The sequence below is a fragment of the Hypanus sabinus genome, chromosome 4 (genome assembly GCF_030144855.1).
Source record: "Hypanus sabinus isolate sHypSab1 chromosome 4, sHypSab1.hap1, whole genome shotgun sequence".
NCBI classification, from domain to species: domain Eukaryota; kingdom Metazoa; phylum Chordata; class Chondrichthyes; order Myliobatiformes; family Dasyatidae; genus Hypanus; species Hypanus sabinus.
Window position 1 is genome coordinate 75,384,101 of NC_082709.1, and position 17,167 is coordinate 75,401,267.

At 42.7% G+C, this 17,167-nt stretch overlaps 1 protein-coding gene across 1 annotated transcript in view; it reads right to left on the reverse strand.

Moving 5' to 3' along the window:
* Window positions 1-17,167, reverse strand: part of trpm2 (transient receptor potential cation channel, subfamily M, member 2) — a 172,491-nt gene that overhangs the window by 41,927 nt on the left and 113,397 nt on the right. Inside the window, exons 20-25 of the mRNA XM_059967444.1 lie at window positions 16,483-16,615; window positions 10,530-10,701; window positions 7,175-7,355; window positions 5,827-6,008; window positions 2,107-2,239; window positions 1,535-1,625 (exon numbers count right to left, since the gene is read on the reverse strand). Coding sequence (XP_059823427.1) covers window positions 1,535-1,625; window positions 2,107-2,239; window positions 5,827-6,008; window positions 7,175-7,355; window positions 10,530-10,701; window positions 16,483-16,615 — 892 coding nt within the window. The remainder of the gene's footprint in view (window positions 1-1,534; window positions 1,626-2,106; window positions 2,240-5,826; window positions 6,009-7,174; window positions 7,356-10,529; window positions 10,702-16,482; window positions 16,616-17,167) is intronic.

Consider the following 17,167-nt stretch of genomic DNA (forward strand, 5'->3'; position numbering starts at 1 on the left):
TAGGAGAAAACTACCAATTAGTTAATTAAGAAACAACAAAAAAAAATCTGATCAAATATTAGAGGAAAGGAACAAATCCCTTTATCCTCTTATCTCAGTCAAATATCTGAATAGCCATTTAAACAGTCAAACTTGAACCATATGTCTTCTTTCCAAAAAAAATCGAATAATATGCAATAATGAACAAGTCTTCTTATCTTCTTTTATTAATCTCTCAATGAAATATCCAAATAACCTTCATATATCTTCTATTAGAAATGTGAATAATATGCAGCTAATCAAACAACTCATTCAGTAGCGGCATTGGTAGCGGCAGCAGGTTTAGTCTGAATGAAGTCCAGTGCGGCTTTTGGATCAAAGAATGTGCGAGGAGGAGAATAAGGAGGAAAAACTTTAATTCTTGTTGGGTAATGCAAAGAGGGAAGCAGTTTCTTATCGTATGTTTGTTTCATTACCAAAGCAAATCTTGATCTTTGTTCCATTACTTCTTTTGGATAATCTTCATAAAAATGGAGCTCAGACTCCTTGAATCTAAAAACTCTCTGTTTTCTTGCCTGTCATATTATTTGATCTTTAATTTTAAAGTGATGAAAAAGAACCAGAATAGATCTTGGTCTACTTGGATCCTTAAATTTCAAAGTAAACACTCTATGTGCTCTTTCTATAGCAGGTGGCTGTGATAAAATAATAGGAAATAGAGTATGAAAGAGTTCACCAAAGTAAACAGTTAAATCTCCATCTTCAGCTCCTTCTTGCAATCCAGCAATTCATACATATTTTCAAGTTTCCAGGTCTATAATCTTATTTTGATATCTTTCCAAACAGGTTGTAGTTTCAGACAATTTTTGCTTAGTTAGCTTCAATTCCTCTTCATGTGTGATAACTTGAGTTTCCAGGTCTTTAAGTGTTCCCAGAAATGACTTAAATTCATTATTATTCTTTTCCAGTTGGTCTTTAATTGACCTATTCTGATCTTGAATTGAATTCAGTGTCCAAATGATATCTTCAGCCCATGATGGCATTTCATCAGATCTTTCCTTTGGCATCTTTCCTTTATCAATAGGTTCAGACAGATTCTTCCCACTTCTCATAGACACAAGAATCAGCAAATAAAAATCTTTAATTCAAAATTTAAACTGGGGGGAGAGAGAGAAAACTAAGAGCAGCACAAAATTACTGCTACTCCATCGACAAACAGCGGTGGTCTCCAAACCCTGGTCACTGCTGCTGTACTAGTGTTATGCTAACCGCTACACTACTGTGGCACCCCAAATGGAGTGCCCCATTTCCAGCCCTATGCCATCCTGGTCTGATACTGGATCGGCCTGGATAGAGTAGCCGAGGCAAGTTTTGATAATGACTGGCAAAGAGTCCTGGACTGTTCTGTTCCTACCTCCTGTCTGGCTGAAGGTTCCTCTCAGTCCTTCTATCTGGTGGTGAGATTAGGGGACCTAGTGGATGTCCTTCTCCCCTGCCAGCTGGTGTGTGCTATCACCCCAATCATGTATTCCTCCTAGGTGTCCCTGCAATTTACCTGTGCCTCCAGGTGATTGATGTTCTGCTCCACTGACTCAAATTTGTTCCTCTCTCGGTTCATGTCCAGCACCTCCGCTATCATCTCCACCCTGAAAAATACAATTGGACAGGGTCTCAAGGAAGTGCAGTGTAGCTACAGAGGCTGCAGGGGTTACTCCACAGCAGGTCAGACAACATCTATGGAGGCAGGGAGTTGGGCAAGGTTTTGGGATGAGGCCACACACCAGGACTGAGTATGGCGAGTGGGAAAGAGAAGTGAGGCAGAGTAACACAGGCCTGGAGGAACTCAGTGGAGATGGCAGCATCTATGGAAAGGTAAAAAAATCTTCATTGGGACTGGATTTCCAGTATCGGCAGTATCTCTTGGCTTTACGGAGTGAGGAAGAGACTGACTGCTGATAAGTCAAACGAGTGGTGGGTGGATGGAAGCAGGAGGTGATGGTAAGGAGAATGGTTAACGAGGGAGTGAGGAGGAGATGGAGTGTGTGGCTGTAAGCTGCGGACAGGTGGGGTTGGGAGTTGCGGGGGGGGGGGGGGAACAGATGAAGAGTTAGGAGCATGTGTACTCACCTTTCCAAGGTGCACTTGACCTGCTCATTTAAACTCTGGCTCTCGTTCCGTTTCTGCTTGTCAATGTAATTCTCTTTAATTATAGCCTCCCAGGTTAAAATCTCATCTTCCTCCTTCTCTTCTAGCTGCTTCTCTGAAAAAGATGGGTGCAGAGCAATGGTAAATCGCAACAGTAAACACGGCAACTCGGTAACATCTGTGAAAAGAACAAAAGATAATGAGCTAGGTTGATGACAGTTCATTGGTTGCATTGTTATCCCTCTGCAATGCTTCTGATGTAAGATTTGCAGCCTGAAACACTGTCCTTGATTTTACCTCTATAGATGCTGCCTGACCTGATGGGTGTTCCCAGCAGGCTCTCTTTTACACTCCTGTATTTTTTTGCGATATGTTGGTGCCTTTTGGAAGGTCACGTCAGCTCTGCCTCATTCATCATGTATCACTGAGTCATGAAGTAATACAGTGTACAAATAGGCCCTTCAGCCCAACTCATCCATACTGACCAAGTTATCTGAGCTATGCCCATTTGGTCAATACCAAAGATCGATTGGAAATCTGGAAGTTCAAGCCTGAAGGATGAAGCTTGGAAACTGGAGGACTGTCTGCATGTGGAGGTGGGTGGGAAAGCGGGCTTGTTTTGTTGCATTCTGTGTTGTTCTGCTGAGGATGGTGGGCATACTATGTTGGTATCTGGATGTGTGGCGATACTTGTGTGCTGTAGAACATCCTTAAGGCATGTTAGCTGTTGAAGCAAAAGACACATTTCACTGTATGTTTCCATGTACATGGATAAATAAATCTGAATTGGAATCCATATTATATTTCTAATTCAATGTGTTAAGTAATGACTTTATTTGTCTGAGCAGTATGCAAGACCATCTGTTTACTGTACCTCAGTGTATTTGACAATAAGCAATTCCATTTTCAAACTCCCTGAACCCTATCTGCCCACATACTTATTTAAGTGTCATTTAAATGCTGTAAACATATTCACCTCTATGACTTCTGGCTGCATATACCCACCATCCTCGGTGTGAAACCTTGCCTTTCACAATCCCTTCAAATCTTTCCCCTCTCACCTTAAACTCTCTAGTTTTAGACTACCTTACCCTGAGAATGACTGGGAGGATTCACCTTACCTATGCCCCGCATGATGTTATAAAGAGCATAAGACATACGAGGAGGATAAGGCCATTCAGCCCATCAAGTCGGCTCTGCCATTCCATCATGGCTGGCTTATTTTCCCTTCTCAACCCCATTTTCCAGCCTTCTCTGAATAACCTTTGACACTCTTACTGATCAAGAGCCTAACAACCTCAGCTTTAAATACACCCAATGACTTGGCTTCCACAACTGTCTGTGGCAATGAATTTCACTGATTCACTACCATCCAAACTACCATTAGCCCACTTAATTCCAGGGTTATCAAAGAAATCTCGATTTTACTGAACACTCTTTTTCTTTACATTAAACAAATGTGAGCTGCAAATTCTCTGGTCAACTTACATTTCAATGTGTAACAGCTACTTCCCTCCAACCATCTGGTTCCCAGTCCAAACTGCACAACTCTAATCACTGCCTCAGCAACACTCTGGTCACTTTGCACTGCAATGGACATTGTATATTTTTGTTCTAATTGTGTTCTTTCTTGTAAAATTTTGTGTAATCTATGTTTCTCTTATAAATGTTGTGTATCTGATGCTAAGTGCTTGTGATGCAGCTGCAAGTAAACTTTTCATTGCTTGTGCATATGAAAATAAACTCAACTTTTTTCTGTATGGAACTGATGTTCCTCGGCACCAAGGTTAAACTGACTGGCCTGTAATCGCTGGGTTTATCTCTACACACTTCCTGAATGTTTTGAAGTATTCTATCCCTCAGTTAGCTCCCCTGATCTAAAGATATTTGGGAGATTATGGCCAAAGCCCCTGAGATATTCTGTCTATTTCTGTTCCTGGATTATACTCTATGTTGAGCAAGTGATTTTATGTGCTTTTGGCCTACCCAGTACCCATCCTTTGTCAACTGCACCTTCTGTTGCTTAGTAATCATCTTTGGATGCCCTCTCCATTCCTCCCACTAAGGTGGATTATTCCCAGTGAAACTTCCACCTATTTGGAGTGGTTATCATGAGGATGCATATGCAGGACCCTTAACACTGTTATTTGCCAAGCTTCAATACCTCATTGTGCAGTTGGATCCTGGATTTCCTCACTTGCAGACCCCAGTCAGCTTGGATTGGAAACACATCTCCATCAGCACAGGTGCACCACAAGACTGTGTGCATAGCCCCCTGCTCTACGTGCTTTACATTTATGACTGTGTGTCTGAGCACAGCTCCAGTGCCATATTTGTTTGCTGATGACACCACTGTCATAGGCTAAATCAAAGGTGGTGATGAATTAGCATACAGGAGAGAGACTGACAATCTGGCTGAGTGGTGTCACAACACCAGCTCAATATCAGCAAGACCAAGGAGCTGATTATTGACTTCAGGAAGGGGAAATCAGAGGCGAAATGAGCCAGTTCTCATTGAAAGGTCAGAGGTAGAGAGGGTCAGCAAATTTAAATTCCTCGGCATTATCATTTCAGAGGATCTGACCTAAGCCCAGCACATAATTGCAATTACGAAGAAAGTACAGCATGCCTTTACTTCCTTTGGAGTTTGGGAAGATTCAGCATGACATCTAAAACTTATACAACTTTTATAGATCTGTCATGGAAAATATTTTATCTGGCTGCATCACATCCTGATATGGAAGCACCAATCCCCTGAATGGAAAATCCTACAAAATATAGTGGATATGGCCCTATCAGTCATGGGTAAAGCCCTCCCTAGCATTCAACACCTCAACACGGAGCATTGTTGCAGGAAAGCAGCATCCATCATTGGGACCCCCATCACCCAGGACATGCTGTCCGCTCGCTGTTGCCATCAGGAGCCTCAGGACTCACACCACCAGGTTCAGGAACAGTTACTACCCCTCAACTATCAGGCTCTTGAACCAAGGGGGATATTCACTTGCCCCATCATTTAAATGTTCCCACAACCTATGGACTCACCTTCAAGGACAGTTCATCTCATGTTTTTGATATTAATCGTTTATTTATTTATTATTATTATTTCTTGCTTTTGGTACTTGTACAGTTTTTTATCTTTTGAACACTGGTTGAACACCCAAGTTGGTGCAGTCTTTCATTGACTCTATTAAGTTTATTACTCTATAATTAATTTATTGAGTATACTTGCAAGAAAATGAATCTCAGAGTTGCATATGGTGTCGTATATTACTTTGATAATAAATTTAGTTTGTACTTTGAACTTTGATTCATTTCATCCCTCCATCCAACAATCTCTTTGACCCCAACCACGAGGCAGGAATTACCGAGCTTTAGGAGAAGGACCTTCAGGATGGGAAACTGCTTCTTTCCCCAGGCTGAGAGGCTACTGAACTCCCTGCCACCACCCAGGCCTCATCACGTACAAAGCACCAGCAGCGTATTCTATTTTCTGTTTGACTTGCGTCATAAATGCATCTTATTATTTGTTAGTTTATTTGTGATAATATTACTTTATGTGTTGTGCGAGTGAGTTATACATACTGTGTTGTGCACCTTTGTCTGGAGGAACATTGTTTTGTTGGGAGCTATTTAAGAATATGGTTGAATGAAAATAAACTTGAAGTTGAACTTCACAAGGGAATGTAAGAGGAGACTTACTGAATTTCTTGTGCTTCCGTTTTGATTTCCTGCAGGTTACACACTCAATCAGTAAGAATATGTGACTAAATATAATGAAGGGAGGAGGTGCAGGCGGACGGGTGTAGTACTCCTCAATCAATGAGTACCTCTGGAACTTCCAGATCTTATCTGTATTTTCTTGGATCACTTGAAAGGTATAGCTGAGGAGAGAATGACCAGAGAATGGACAGATGTAAGCACAGTCTTTGATATTTTCCATTCTCCCAAAGACGCAGAAGTCTAGTTGTCTGAAACTCCATAAATCCACTTTCTCCTTGGACTAGGTATTGGAGGTCCAACATCCAACACAGAACTTGGAACATAAAGCACTACAGCACAGTACAGGCTTTCTGGTTCACAATATTGTCCCGATCAAATTCAATGAAAGACTTCTAATTAACCTAATCCCGTTCCTGCACCTCACTCATATCCTTATCTTCTCTGCATATTCAAGAATCTTTCAAATGTTCCTATGCTCTCTGCCTCTGTCACCACCTCTGGCAGTGCAATCCACACAGTGCACCACAGCAAACACCACTTTCAAAACTGGAAACTTATTACAGGAAGGACGTGGACGCTTTTGGAGAGGTTGCAGAGGAGATTTACCACAACGCTGCCTGGATTGGAAGACATGTCTTCTGAGGATAGGTTGAATGAGCCAAGGAGGATGAGAGATGTAAAAGATGATAAGGGTATGGATCAAGTGTACAGCAAAAGACCCTTTCCCAGGTTCCCAGAGAGCATACCTTTAAGGTGACTGGAGTAAAGTATAGGGCAGATATCTCAGAGGTAATTATTTTACACAGTGTGTGTGTGTGTGTGTGTGTGTGTGTGTGTGTGTGTGTGTGTGAGAGAGAGAGAACACATTACCAGGAGTGGTGATAGAGATACATTAGGCATCATCTTAGATAGTCACATGGATGATATAAAAATGGAGGGCAATGTAGAAGGGTTAGATTAACGTCAGAGTAGGTTAAAAGGCTGGCACAACATTGTGGGCTGAATGGCCTGCACTGTGCTGTAATATTCAATGGTCTAACTTTACTCATTGGTGCTCTTATTTAATTAAATCATTTCCACTCTCCACCTCAATGTCCAGCCTCCTCTGACTTGTCTAAACCCAGTGCACTGCCCAATCACTTTACCCTTTCATAACCCCTCATAGTGGGAAGCTTAAGTCAGCCAACATCCTCCATGTGATGCCCGCCATGGCCCATGGTGCACCTGGCTCAGATTCCCACTGAACTTGGCCCCCATCTGCTTCGTTTCTCATGCTCCTCCCAGTATCCCACACCATCCCAAACCCACTGAGGGCGAGGTCACTTACTTGAACATTGCAATCAGCAGGTTGAGCAGCAGGATGTTGGTGAAGAGCAGGTAGAGGCAGAGCAGGATGATGGTCAGCCACTCGGGGAAGATGGGCTGGTCCAGGCTGTCATGTTCAGCACACTTAGGCTGGTATGGGTCAGTGCCATTCACGGTGCACTGACTCAGGTCAAAGCCTGAATCTTTTTTTTAAAAGAGTAAACAAGATTTTTACCAGAGTTAGTTGATAAATGTAATCAGCACATTCACAAAAGTGCAATCTGTTTCTTGCACTTCTTCGTCTTTCCCGTTTAAAAGTAAATATCTGTGTTTTAGTAGAATGTGGTTTAGTTATAGTGATTTTGATGGGAATGTAAGTGTTATGAGCCAGACGGCACAAATGAAGGGTAAGAGTTAATGGAGGTCTGAGTAGTAGGTTTTTTGACATGGGGGATGGCAAATACCTCAAATGAATTGCTAGAAAAGGTTGTGTTTCTAGCAAAAATTTATAGAGTTGACGTGAATAGGCTGTTTCCATTGAGAGCAGGGGAGATTCAAACGAGAGGAAATGATTTGAGAGTTAGGGGGCAGAAGTTTAAGGGAAACATGAGGGGGTATTTCTTTACTCAGAGAGTGATAGCTGTGTGGAATGAGCTTCCTGTAGAAGTAGTAGAGGCCAGTTCAGTTGTGTCATTTAAGGTAAAATTGGATAGGTATATGGACAGGAAAGGAGTGGAGGGTTATGGGCTGAGTGCGGGTAGGTGGGACTAGGTGAGATTAAGAATTCGGCACGGACTAGGAGGGCCGAGATGGCCTGTTTCCGTGCTGTGATTGTTATATGGTTATATGATTGTGGAAACAAATCTACAATATTGTAAAGGTACTTTCAAATTTCAAAATTCAAAGTAAATTTGTTATCAGAGTATGACTACAGTATATCACCAGATACTACGCCAAGATTCATTTTCTTGTGGGCATTCACAGTAGAACAAAGAAATAGAATATAGTCGATAAAAAATACACACAAAGACTGACAAACGACCAATGTGCAAAAGAAGAGAAACTGTGCAAGTACTAAAACGTAAAAATAATGTGAATAATTAAAAAATAACATTAAGAACATGTGGTGGAGTCCTTGGAAGTGAGTCCATATTTGAGGTCACAGGTCTTTGTATAGAAGAGGCATAGAAGCATGATCCTGATACAGGCAACGGGGATTGTTGTGGATATGCATCATGGACCCTGTGGACTGAAAACTTCTATGATTCTATGATAATGTTTAGGCCAAATCTGGAGTACCATCTACAATTTTGGTTGCCACACTATAGCAAGGATGTAAAAGTACCAGAGTGGGTGCAAAGGAGATTTGACAAGATGTTTCTTTGAGTGGAGGAGACCTTGGGGACCTGAATGGCTAATGCGAGGGTGCATAACTTTAAGATATTTGGAAGAAATTAGAGAAGGGATGTCAGAGGAGGTAGGTTATTTACACGGAGAGTGGTAGGTGCATGAGACGTGCCATCAGTGGTGGTGGTGGAGGCAGATAAAGGACGTGTGGCACAGTGTCCAAGCTGGAGTTGGTGCTGCCCTCCACTGTTCGCTCTGCAGAAGACAAGCTGTATTGTGGTTGGCAGCAGATTTCTGTAACATTCATTGACTCAGGATTTTGGACTATATATTTTTTGTGTGACTGTATTTTACTGATACCTTATATATGTTATGCATGCTTTGTGTTGTGTGACTGTTGGTACATCTTGGCCCCAGAGTAACGGGCTGTATTCATGGGTATCCATGTAGGTTTGAATGACAATAAAACTTGAACTTGGATGATAGAAAAATGGAGGGCTGTGTAGGAGGGAAGATTTAGAATGATCTTAGAGTAGGTTAAAATTTCAGCCCAACATTGTGGGCCAAAGGGCCTTTACAGTGTTGTAGTGTTCTATGTTCTTAGTACGTGATGCTTCACCTCTGGGGATGTTTAGGTCCTAGTCTATCAGGAAATGACCAGGTGAATGGGTAGGGGAATTAGAAGAGGAATGAGTGATGATTGGTGAGATATGGGCCCTTCATTATGCTGGTGAGGTGTCTTGGAATGGTAATTGTGGAACTTAGCTGTTGTGTGAATCTGATGAGGTGGAAGATGAGGGCAAGTGAACTCTACCTCTGTTCTGGGGGTGAAAGTGGGCTAGAGGTATTGAGCTAGACATTGCAGAGAGCCCTACCAGCTGTGGCTAAGAGGAAATGAACCACCTGCACTGACAGCAGAAAGGAAGGTGTCACAGAAACTGGGAGAATGGAATGGAATCCTTACAGGAAGCAGGTGGGAGGAGATGAGGATAACTGTGGGAACCTGTGGCTTGGAACTGATGTCCCCTGGGATGGAAATTGAGGAGATGGGTAAGAGCAGAAATTGACCATTCGGAAGAGAGAGCACTGTGAAAGTTACCAATCAAGATGTCGGGCCATTTGAGGACAGGAATAGAGACAACAATGAATTGAGGTAAATGTGAGGAGGGGAGTAGTAGGTAGGGGTAGTACTGACATAATGTCACGGGGTGGAGGCATCACTGGCACACCAATGCAAGATACATAATCACAACTTTGATTTGGAACAAAGAGGTGGAGATAAGAGAGAAGTATTCAATGTGAGACCAAGTTGAGTCTCCAGGCAGAGATGGGTTGGGTTACCAGTTGTGTCAGTCTGTCTCCTTTCAGACATTTCCTTCAAATATTTAAAGGTCAGCTTTACTTTTCACATGTACATTGAAACACTGGAGCATACAATGAAATGCATTGTTTTACACACATTGTTCACCAACGAAACCCGCAACTTAGTTTATTTCATTTATAGAAAAGCCCTTCGATCTGAAATGTCAAGCCTGCTTCTCTCATGACACACACTGTCTGATGTGTTTGCAAGGTGCAGTTTTTACTTCCATTTCTCCACATCTGTGGCATTCTGCTTCAGAGCCACCGAGCTGGCAGGTTGACAAGTCTACCAGATCAAGCCATGTGTCAGCCATGACTGAGTGTTACTACAGGATGGGCTCATGCTTTTGAGTACTGCCTGGCTAGTCATTCTCAATGGTGCACTGTCAGAATGTTTGCTTTGTGTGGGGTGGCACTGCTCCCTCAGTTGGACACAGACAGTAACTTGGGAATATCAAACAAGAATAGGACATTCTCCCTGTTGTTTTCTGCAATGTCCATACACATGAGAATGATACTTTGGCATTTTTTGGTGCAAGTTTATCACTGTGTTCTGCATTATAACATGGAGGCAAATCCCTTTGGCCATACCCTGTATTGTGAATGGGGCTATATAAAAGACCAAGACTTTTCTTTGAGCAGTGGACTGAATTGAAGACAGGGCTTACAGCTGATGTCAGTCGGGACATCTCCATAGATCATCAGGTAAGGCTTGTAGATAACTCCGTGGAATATCCAGTTTAGCCGTTTTTCATTGTGAATAAGGATGGCATGATTTGCGACACCATAGGCCACTATCGTCACTGCCAGCAGGAACAGAAAGAAGAAGATATCCTTCACCTGTGGAAAGAAATGACTTATCTGGATTTCATGACCAATGCACAGTGTTACAGACAGGTTCCAGAGCATCTGTCGGGTTCCCAAGATGCATCTCAAACAAGTTAAAGATACAATTATTGTTTCTGTGAACAAAAAAATGAAACCAGACCACACCTGGGGATTTATGTGCAGTCTTGGTCGCCATACCTGGGAAAGGTAAACATTCACCTGGCTGACTCTTGGAATGGAAAACAAAATGTCAGTCAACCAAACCTGTATTCAGTGGAGCTTAGAAGAATGAGAGGGGATCTCATTGACACATGCAGAATTCTGACAGGGCTGGAATGCTGGATGCTGTGAGGATGATTCAAGAGTCGAGATTATTTAATGCCTTTTCTTGTACACAAGTGTAAAGAAGAACAGAATAATTGTTACTCCAGATCTGATGCAGCACAAAAAACCCACAAAAGATAAAGAACACAATAATAATAATAACAATAAATATAAGTACATAAGATAACTTATATACCTAGAATGATTGCATGCCCATGAAGTGATGCTAGGCTGTATGCAAGGTGATTGACAGGAAATAATGAAGCAGTGGTGGAGTTGGTGGGTGGAGGTGTTGATCAGCCATACTGCCTGGCGAAAGTAACCATTTTTGAGTCTGGTGATCCTGGTGTGGATGCTGCATGGCTTCTTCCCTGATGGGAGTGGGACAAACAGACCATGAGCAGGTTGATGTTACTGGCCCTTTATATATTTACTTCTGATGGCATGTAGGCTGCTGCTGGTGATGAGTTGGGTAGTTTTGATTACCTATTGTAGAGTCTTCCTGTCTGCTGCAGTGCAGTTTCCGTACCAAGCAACGATACAGCTTGTCGGGATGCTTGCTACTGTGCATCAATAGAATGACATGGGTATGGGTGTGCAAAGTACAGCTCTCTTCAGCACCCTCAGAAAGCAGAGGCATTGGTGAGCCTCCTTGATTGTGTAGGATGTGTTCTGGGACATGAGAGGGAGTGTGTGATGAGCACTCCCAAAAATTTGAAGCCACTTGCACTTACCACTGCTGTGCCACCAGTGGTGAGAGTTCTCTTGAAGAAAATAACCATCATTGTTGTCTATCTTAATGGAAATATTCTCAGGAGAAAAGGCCCATTTCCGAGATTCACTGACAGGACTATCTAGTCTGCCCCATCCTTTCTGCCTGCTCTTTCCAACTTGGATGCACCTTTTATAACTTCTGTGCATATTGTGAAGATGAAATCCTCTACCATGATACTCTTACACCTCTCTGTAATTTACCTACACAACTGTCCTATCCATTGCTGATCTTGCTGCCAATCTATACTAAATGTTCTCTCCCTGTGTATCATCCACATCCCTCCATTGCCTTCATATTTATGTGTCTCTCTAAAAGCCTCTTTAACTCCACCAAACTGCCCACTTCCACTAATACTCTGGTAACCCATTCCAAACACCTACCACTCTGTGTTAAAAGTACCTACCCCTCACATCACCTTTCAACTTTCTCCCTACAACCTTAAAATCATGTGCTCTACTGTTTAACATTTTACCTGGGGGCAAAATTCTGATTACTTACCTTATCTTTGCCCCTCATCATTTTCATAACCTCTATCAGGTCTCCCCTCAGCCAACAATGCTCCAAGGAGAACAAACTAATGTTGTTCAGCCTGCTCTTATAGTTCACACCTAATGCTAGCAGCAGCCTGCTAAAGCTCTTCAGCATCTTTTCCACAAGCTTCTCATCCTTCCTATCATGGCGTGACCAGAACTGCAAACAATGCTCCAGCTTATGGTCTGATTAAAGTTTTATATAGCTGTAGCATGACTTTCTTACTCTTATCCTCCTCTTTTATTACTCTGGTGATGGATCCCTTAACCAATTTTGCAATGCTGCCCCCTCTTTTCCCATCACATCAGAATATACTGTACTCTGGATGTTGAGCTGCCCGTACTGTCTTTCCTTCAGTCATGTCTCATGAAAGAAAACAGTATCATATTCCACATTGCTGATTAATACTCCAAATTTATTCACTTACCACTGAGTCTAAAATGGATGCTGTTTAGCCTTGCATTCTGCCATGGCCCTTCTCACTCCCATATTTGCTCCATCCATAGGACTCTCAGTTCTCCTTCCCTGTTTGACTGCATACTCCTCCCAGCTGCATATTTATGCTCTGTTCCATTATCCTGCCAAATTAGTTCAAACCTTCAGCAACAGGGCAAAAAAAATCTGTTGAAAGGTCTCATCGGGCCAGGAGGCATTTGAGGAAGGCAATCAACAGTCAGCACTTCCGGCTGAGACACTTCACTGGGAGTGGAAAAGATTGAGGGGGAGTAGCCAGTATAAAATGGTGGAAGGAAGGGGTTGAACAAGAGCTGACAGATAGGTGGATCCGGGTGAGGGAAATGTAAGTAGGTATGGGAGAGTAAGAATACTATCAAAAGTTGGGAGGTGACAGAGGGGATGTGACAAACGGCTGAAGGTAATGGAATCTGACAGAAGAGAAAGGTGAGGCATGGAATAAAGGGAGGGGGAAATGGGAAGGGATGCAGTGTGTGGGTAATGGGCAGGTGGATGGGATGGGGCAGAGGAGAGAAACAGGGCAAAGGGATCTGGGGAGGGTACAGGAGGAACTGGGGAGATTAGGAAGAGAGAGAAAGGGGACAGACTTCACTGAAAGTTGGAGAATTCATCGTTCCCACCAGGCAGAATCTGAGGTGCTGTTTCCTCCAGTTTGCATTTGACCTTACCCTGGCAGTGGAGAAGCCTGAGGACAAGCATATTGGTGTGGGAATGTGAAGGGGAATTAAAATTGCTGGCAAGTTGTAACTCATAGTGGATGGAGAGCTTGTGCTGACTAATCATAGAGTTACACAGGACAGAGACAGGCCCTTCTGCCCTACTGGTCCCTCCTGACCAAGCTACTCATATACCTCTTTTACTATCCACGTACCTATCCAAGTAACTTTTAAGTGACGTTAATGCACCTGCCTCAGTCACTTCCTCTGTCAGCTCATTTAATATACTGACTAAACTCTGGGTGAAAAAGTTATCCCTCAGGCTCCTATCAAATCTTCCCCCCCTCTCACTTTAAGCTTACGCTTTCCAGTTCTTGATTCCCCAACCCAAGGAAAAATACTTTGCACCTTCACCCATCATAAGACCATAAGACAGGAGCAGAATTAGGCCATGTGGACTATTGAGTCTGCTCTGCCATTCCATCTTGGCTGATTTATTATTCCTCTCAACTCCACTATCCTCCCTTCTCCCCGTAACCTTTGATGGCCTTACTAATCAAGAACCTATCAACCTCTGCTTTAAATATATCCAATGACTTGACCTCCACAGCCATCTGTACCAATGAATTCTACGGATTCATCATCCTCTGGCAAAAGAAATTCCTTCTAATCTCTGTTCTAAATGGATTTTCTTCTATTATGAGGCTGTGCCCTCTGGTCCTTGACTCCCCGCATATAGGAATGGTGTCCACTCTGTCTAGCCCTTTAAGTATTTAATCGGCTTCAATGAGAGCCCCCCTTATTTTTCTAAACTTCAGCGAGTATAGGCCTAGAGCCATCAAATGCTCCTCATACATTAACCCCTTCATTCCTGGAATTATTTTCATGGACCTTCTCTGGACCCTCTCCAATGCCAGCACACCCTTTCTTGGATAAGGGGCCCAAGACTGTTAGCAATACTCCAAATGCGGTCTGATCAATGCTTTGATAAAGTCTCACCCTACCTATGGCCTCTCATAATTTTAGGCACCTCTATAAGACTCTTTGACATTCTAATGAGAAAAGTTCCAATATACTCAAGCTCTCTCCATAGCTCAGTCACCCGGGTCCTGGCAAAACCTTGATAAGCTCTTTGGAGCTTTTCCCAGTTAATAGCATTTTGCCTATAGTAGGATAGCCAAAACTGAAAGCAATATTTGAAATGCAGCCTTAGCAATGTTTGTACAACTGCAACATAATATCCCAACTTTTAGACTCAGAGCACTGATTGAAGACTAGTGTTCTTCACCGTCCTTCTTCATCTACTGTACCTGTGATGCTATGCTCAGTGAACAATGTACTTGAAGTCGTCGTAGGTCTCTCTGTTCTAATGCACTCCCAGGGCCTACCATTCACTGTGACAGTCCTACCTCATTCCCACAGTGTAACTCCGCACACTTCTCTGAACTAACTTCATTTGCTATTTCTGAGCACATTTGCCCAGCTGATCAAGATCCCTCTGGAAATCCTGATGAACTTTTTCACTGCCTGCAACATTACCTATTCTAGTGTCGTCTACAAGCTCACTATCCATACCTTGTATGTTCTCATCCAAATCTGCATTCTAGTTTATCCAGTCTCACTGATGTAGAAGGAATTACATTGGAGGTTCAGAAGCCATGTAATCAATCATACACACAGACATATATAAAATCATATATGCACTACATACAATCAGTCCATGTATATACATTTACTTGTACATTGGATTGCTTTTATAATTATATTTATTGTGTATTTTTTCTGCTTATTGCAATATTTCATCCTTCATCAAATCTGGAGCAACAATCACTTCATTCTCTTTTACATCTTAAACATTTCTTGAATCTTGAATAAATAATGGCAGGGGATCTGCATGTGAATGTTGGCCCCACTTGGAAGGACACCAGGTTTTTGGATGATGGTGAGAGTGCGGGTACAGGGGTTACACCTCCCACACTTACAGGGGAAGATGTCTGGGGAGGGGGAGGGATGGATGGACTAGTTATGGAGGTATGTGAAAAACAGAAGCGGGTGGGGAGGGAAAGATTTGGCTGGTGGTAGGAACACATTGTTGCTGGTGGAAATGCCAAGGAATGATGTTTTGGATGCGGAGGCTGGCAGAGTAGTAGGTGAGGATGAGGGAAGCTCTATCCCTGTTCTGCATCAGGGCGGCGTGGGGTGAGGGAAACGGAGGGATTGCCGATGTCCTGGAATGGAAGACCTCATCTTGAGAATGAAGGAAATGAGAGCCTGGAATGTTGTCCTCAAACGTGACAGATGCCATTGAAGTAGCTATGCGAATCTGTGGGTCTGTAGTAGATGTCAGTGGTTCATGAAAAGGAAGAGAGGTGTCAGAGGTACCATAAGTCAACCCCCATTGGAACTAGAGGTGGGACTGGACATCCCTGGTGAAGCAGAGGCAAAAGGGGACTGGGGAATTGAAAGGGAGGTGTCTGAGATATAGATAGGAAGGGACAAGAAAAGGTGGAGTTGAGGTATGAAGCAGAAAAGCTCAATCCCAGGATAGGTGAGAGCTGTGATAGCATCCAGAGAGAGATTTGAACAGTGGCAATCCCAGGACAGTTTATAGAGTCTGATAGGCATTTCACAGTGATAAGCAAAATGGATAGGGAACAGAATTCTGTCATTTAAACTATTTGGATTTACTGTACTACTTCTGATCATGTAAAATATTTTGACAAATATTTAGAGATTATATAGGCTCATTTCAGTCTTGTTCAATCTGAATCATTTCTGGAAATTCTCAGGAGATGGTTCACCTTGACAAGATTGCCAGTGGGCAGAGGTTTTGATGGAATTTTTGTGGGCAGGGCACGGTATGTGGTCCTGAGTCTTGTTCTCATTGCTCTGCGCCCAGAGGTGTGGAGGTAGTGAGCATATCCTCATGCAAGAGGACCATGTGGGGTTTCCGTTTTGTCCAGATGCAGGGGGAAGCTGCTCTTCTCATGCTTCACACGCAAGTAAGAAAGGCAATGTTCAACAAGAGCTCACCATCATCTCCAACATGATAATCTTTGGCCCAAGTGTCTTACTGACAGTGAAGATGTGCATCAACCGCAGACAGTAAATGATGAAGTCCAAGGCCAAAATAATCCGCCCATGGTAAAATGTTGCAGGAAATAACCTGAAATGGCAAAAATGTTCAAGTATACACACACACACACACACACAGAAAGGTGCAGGAAAAAGGCCTGCAATATAATGAAAAATCCCACCCACCCTGCTCATGGTCTGTTTGTCCCGCTCCATCAGGGAAGAGGCTACACAACATCTACGCCAGGACCACCAGCCTCAGAAGCAGTTACTTCCCCTAATCAGCAAGGTTGATCAACACCTTGACCCTTTAACTCACCTGAACACCATTACATATATATCACCTAGCAACACCTATGCATTTGAAGTGTACACACACAAAGCATTCACCTGTACATTGTGCCGTATAGAATTATTTTTATATTATGAGTACTTTTTATTGCTTTTCTTTAAGTTTATTGCATTTTTTATGCTGCATTGGTTCCAGTGTAACAATCATTTTATTCTTCTTTGCACTCGTGTACTCGTGTAAATAATCTTGAATCTCGAAATTGAACACCGTCTTTCTGCACAACATCAGCAGGAAGTTCTCCATGTGGCAGTGGCAGGCGTTCTCCAGAAAACAGCATTAACAATCAGATAA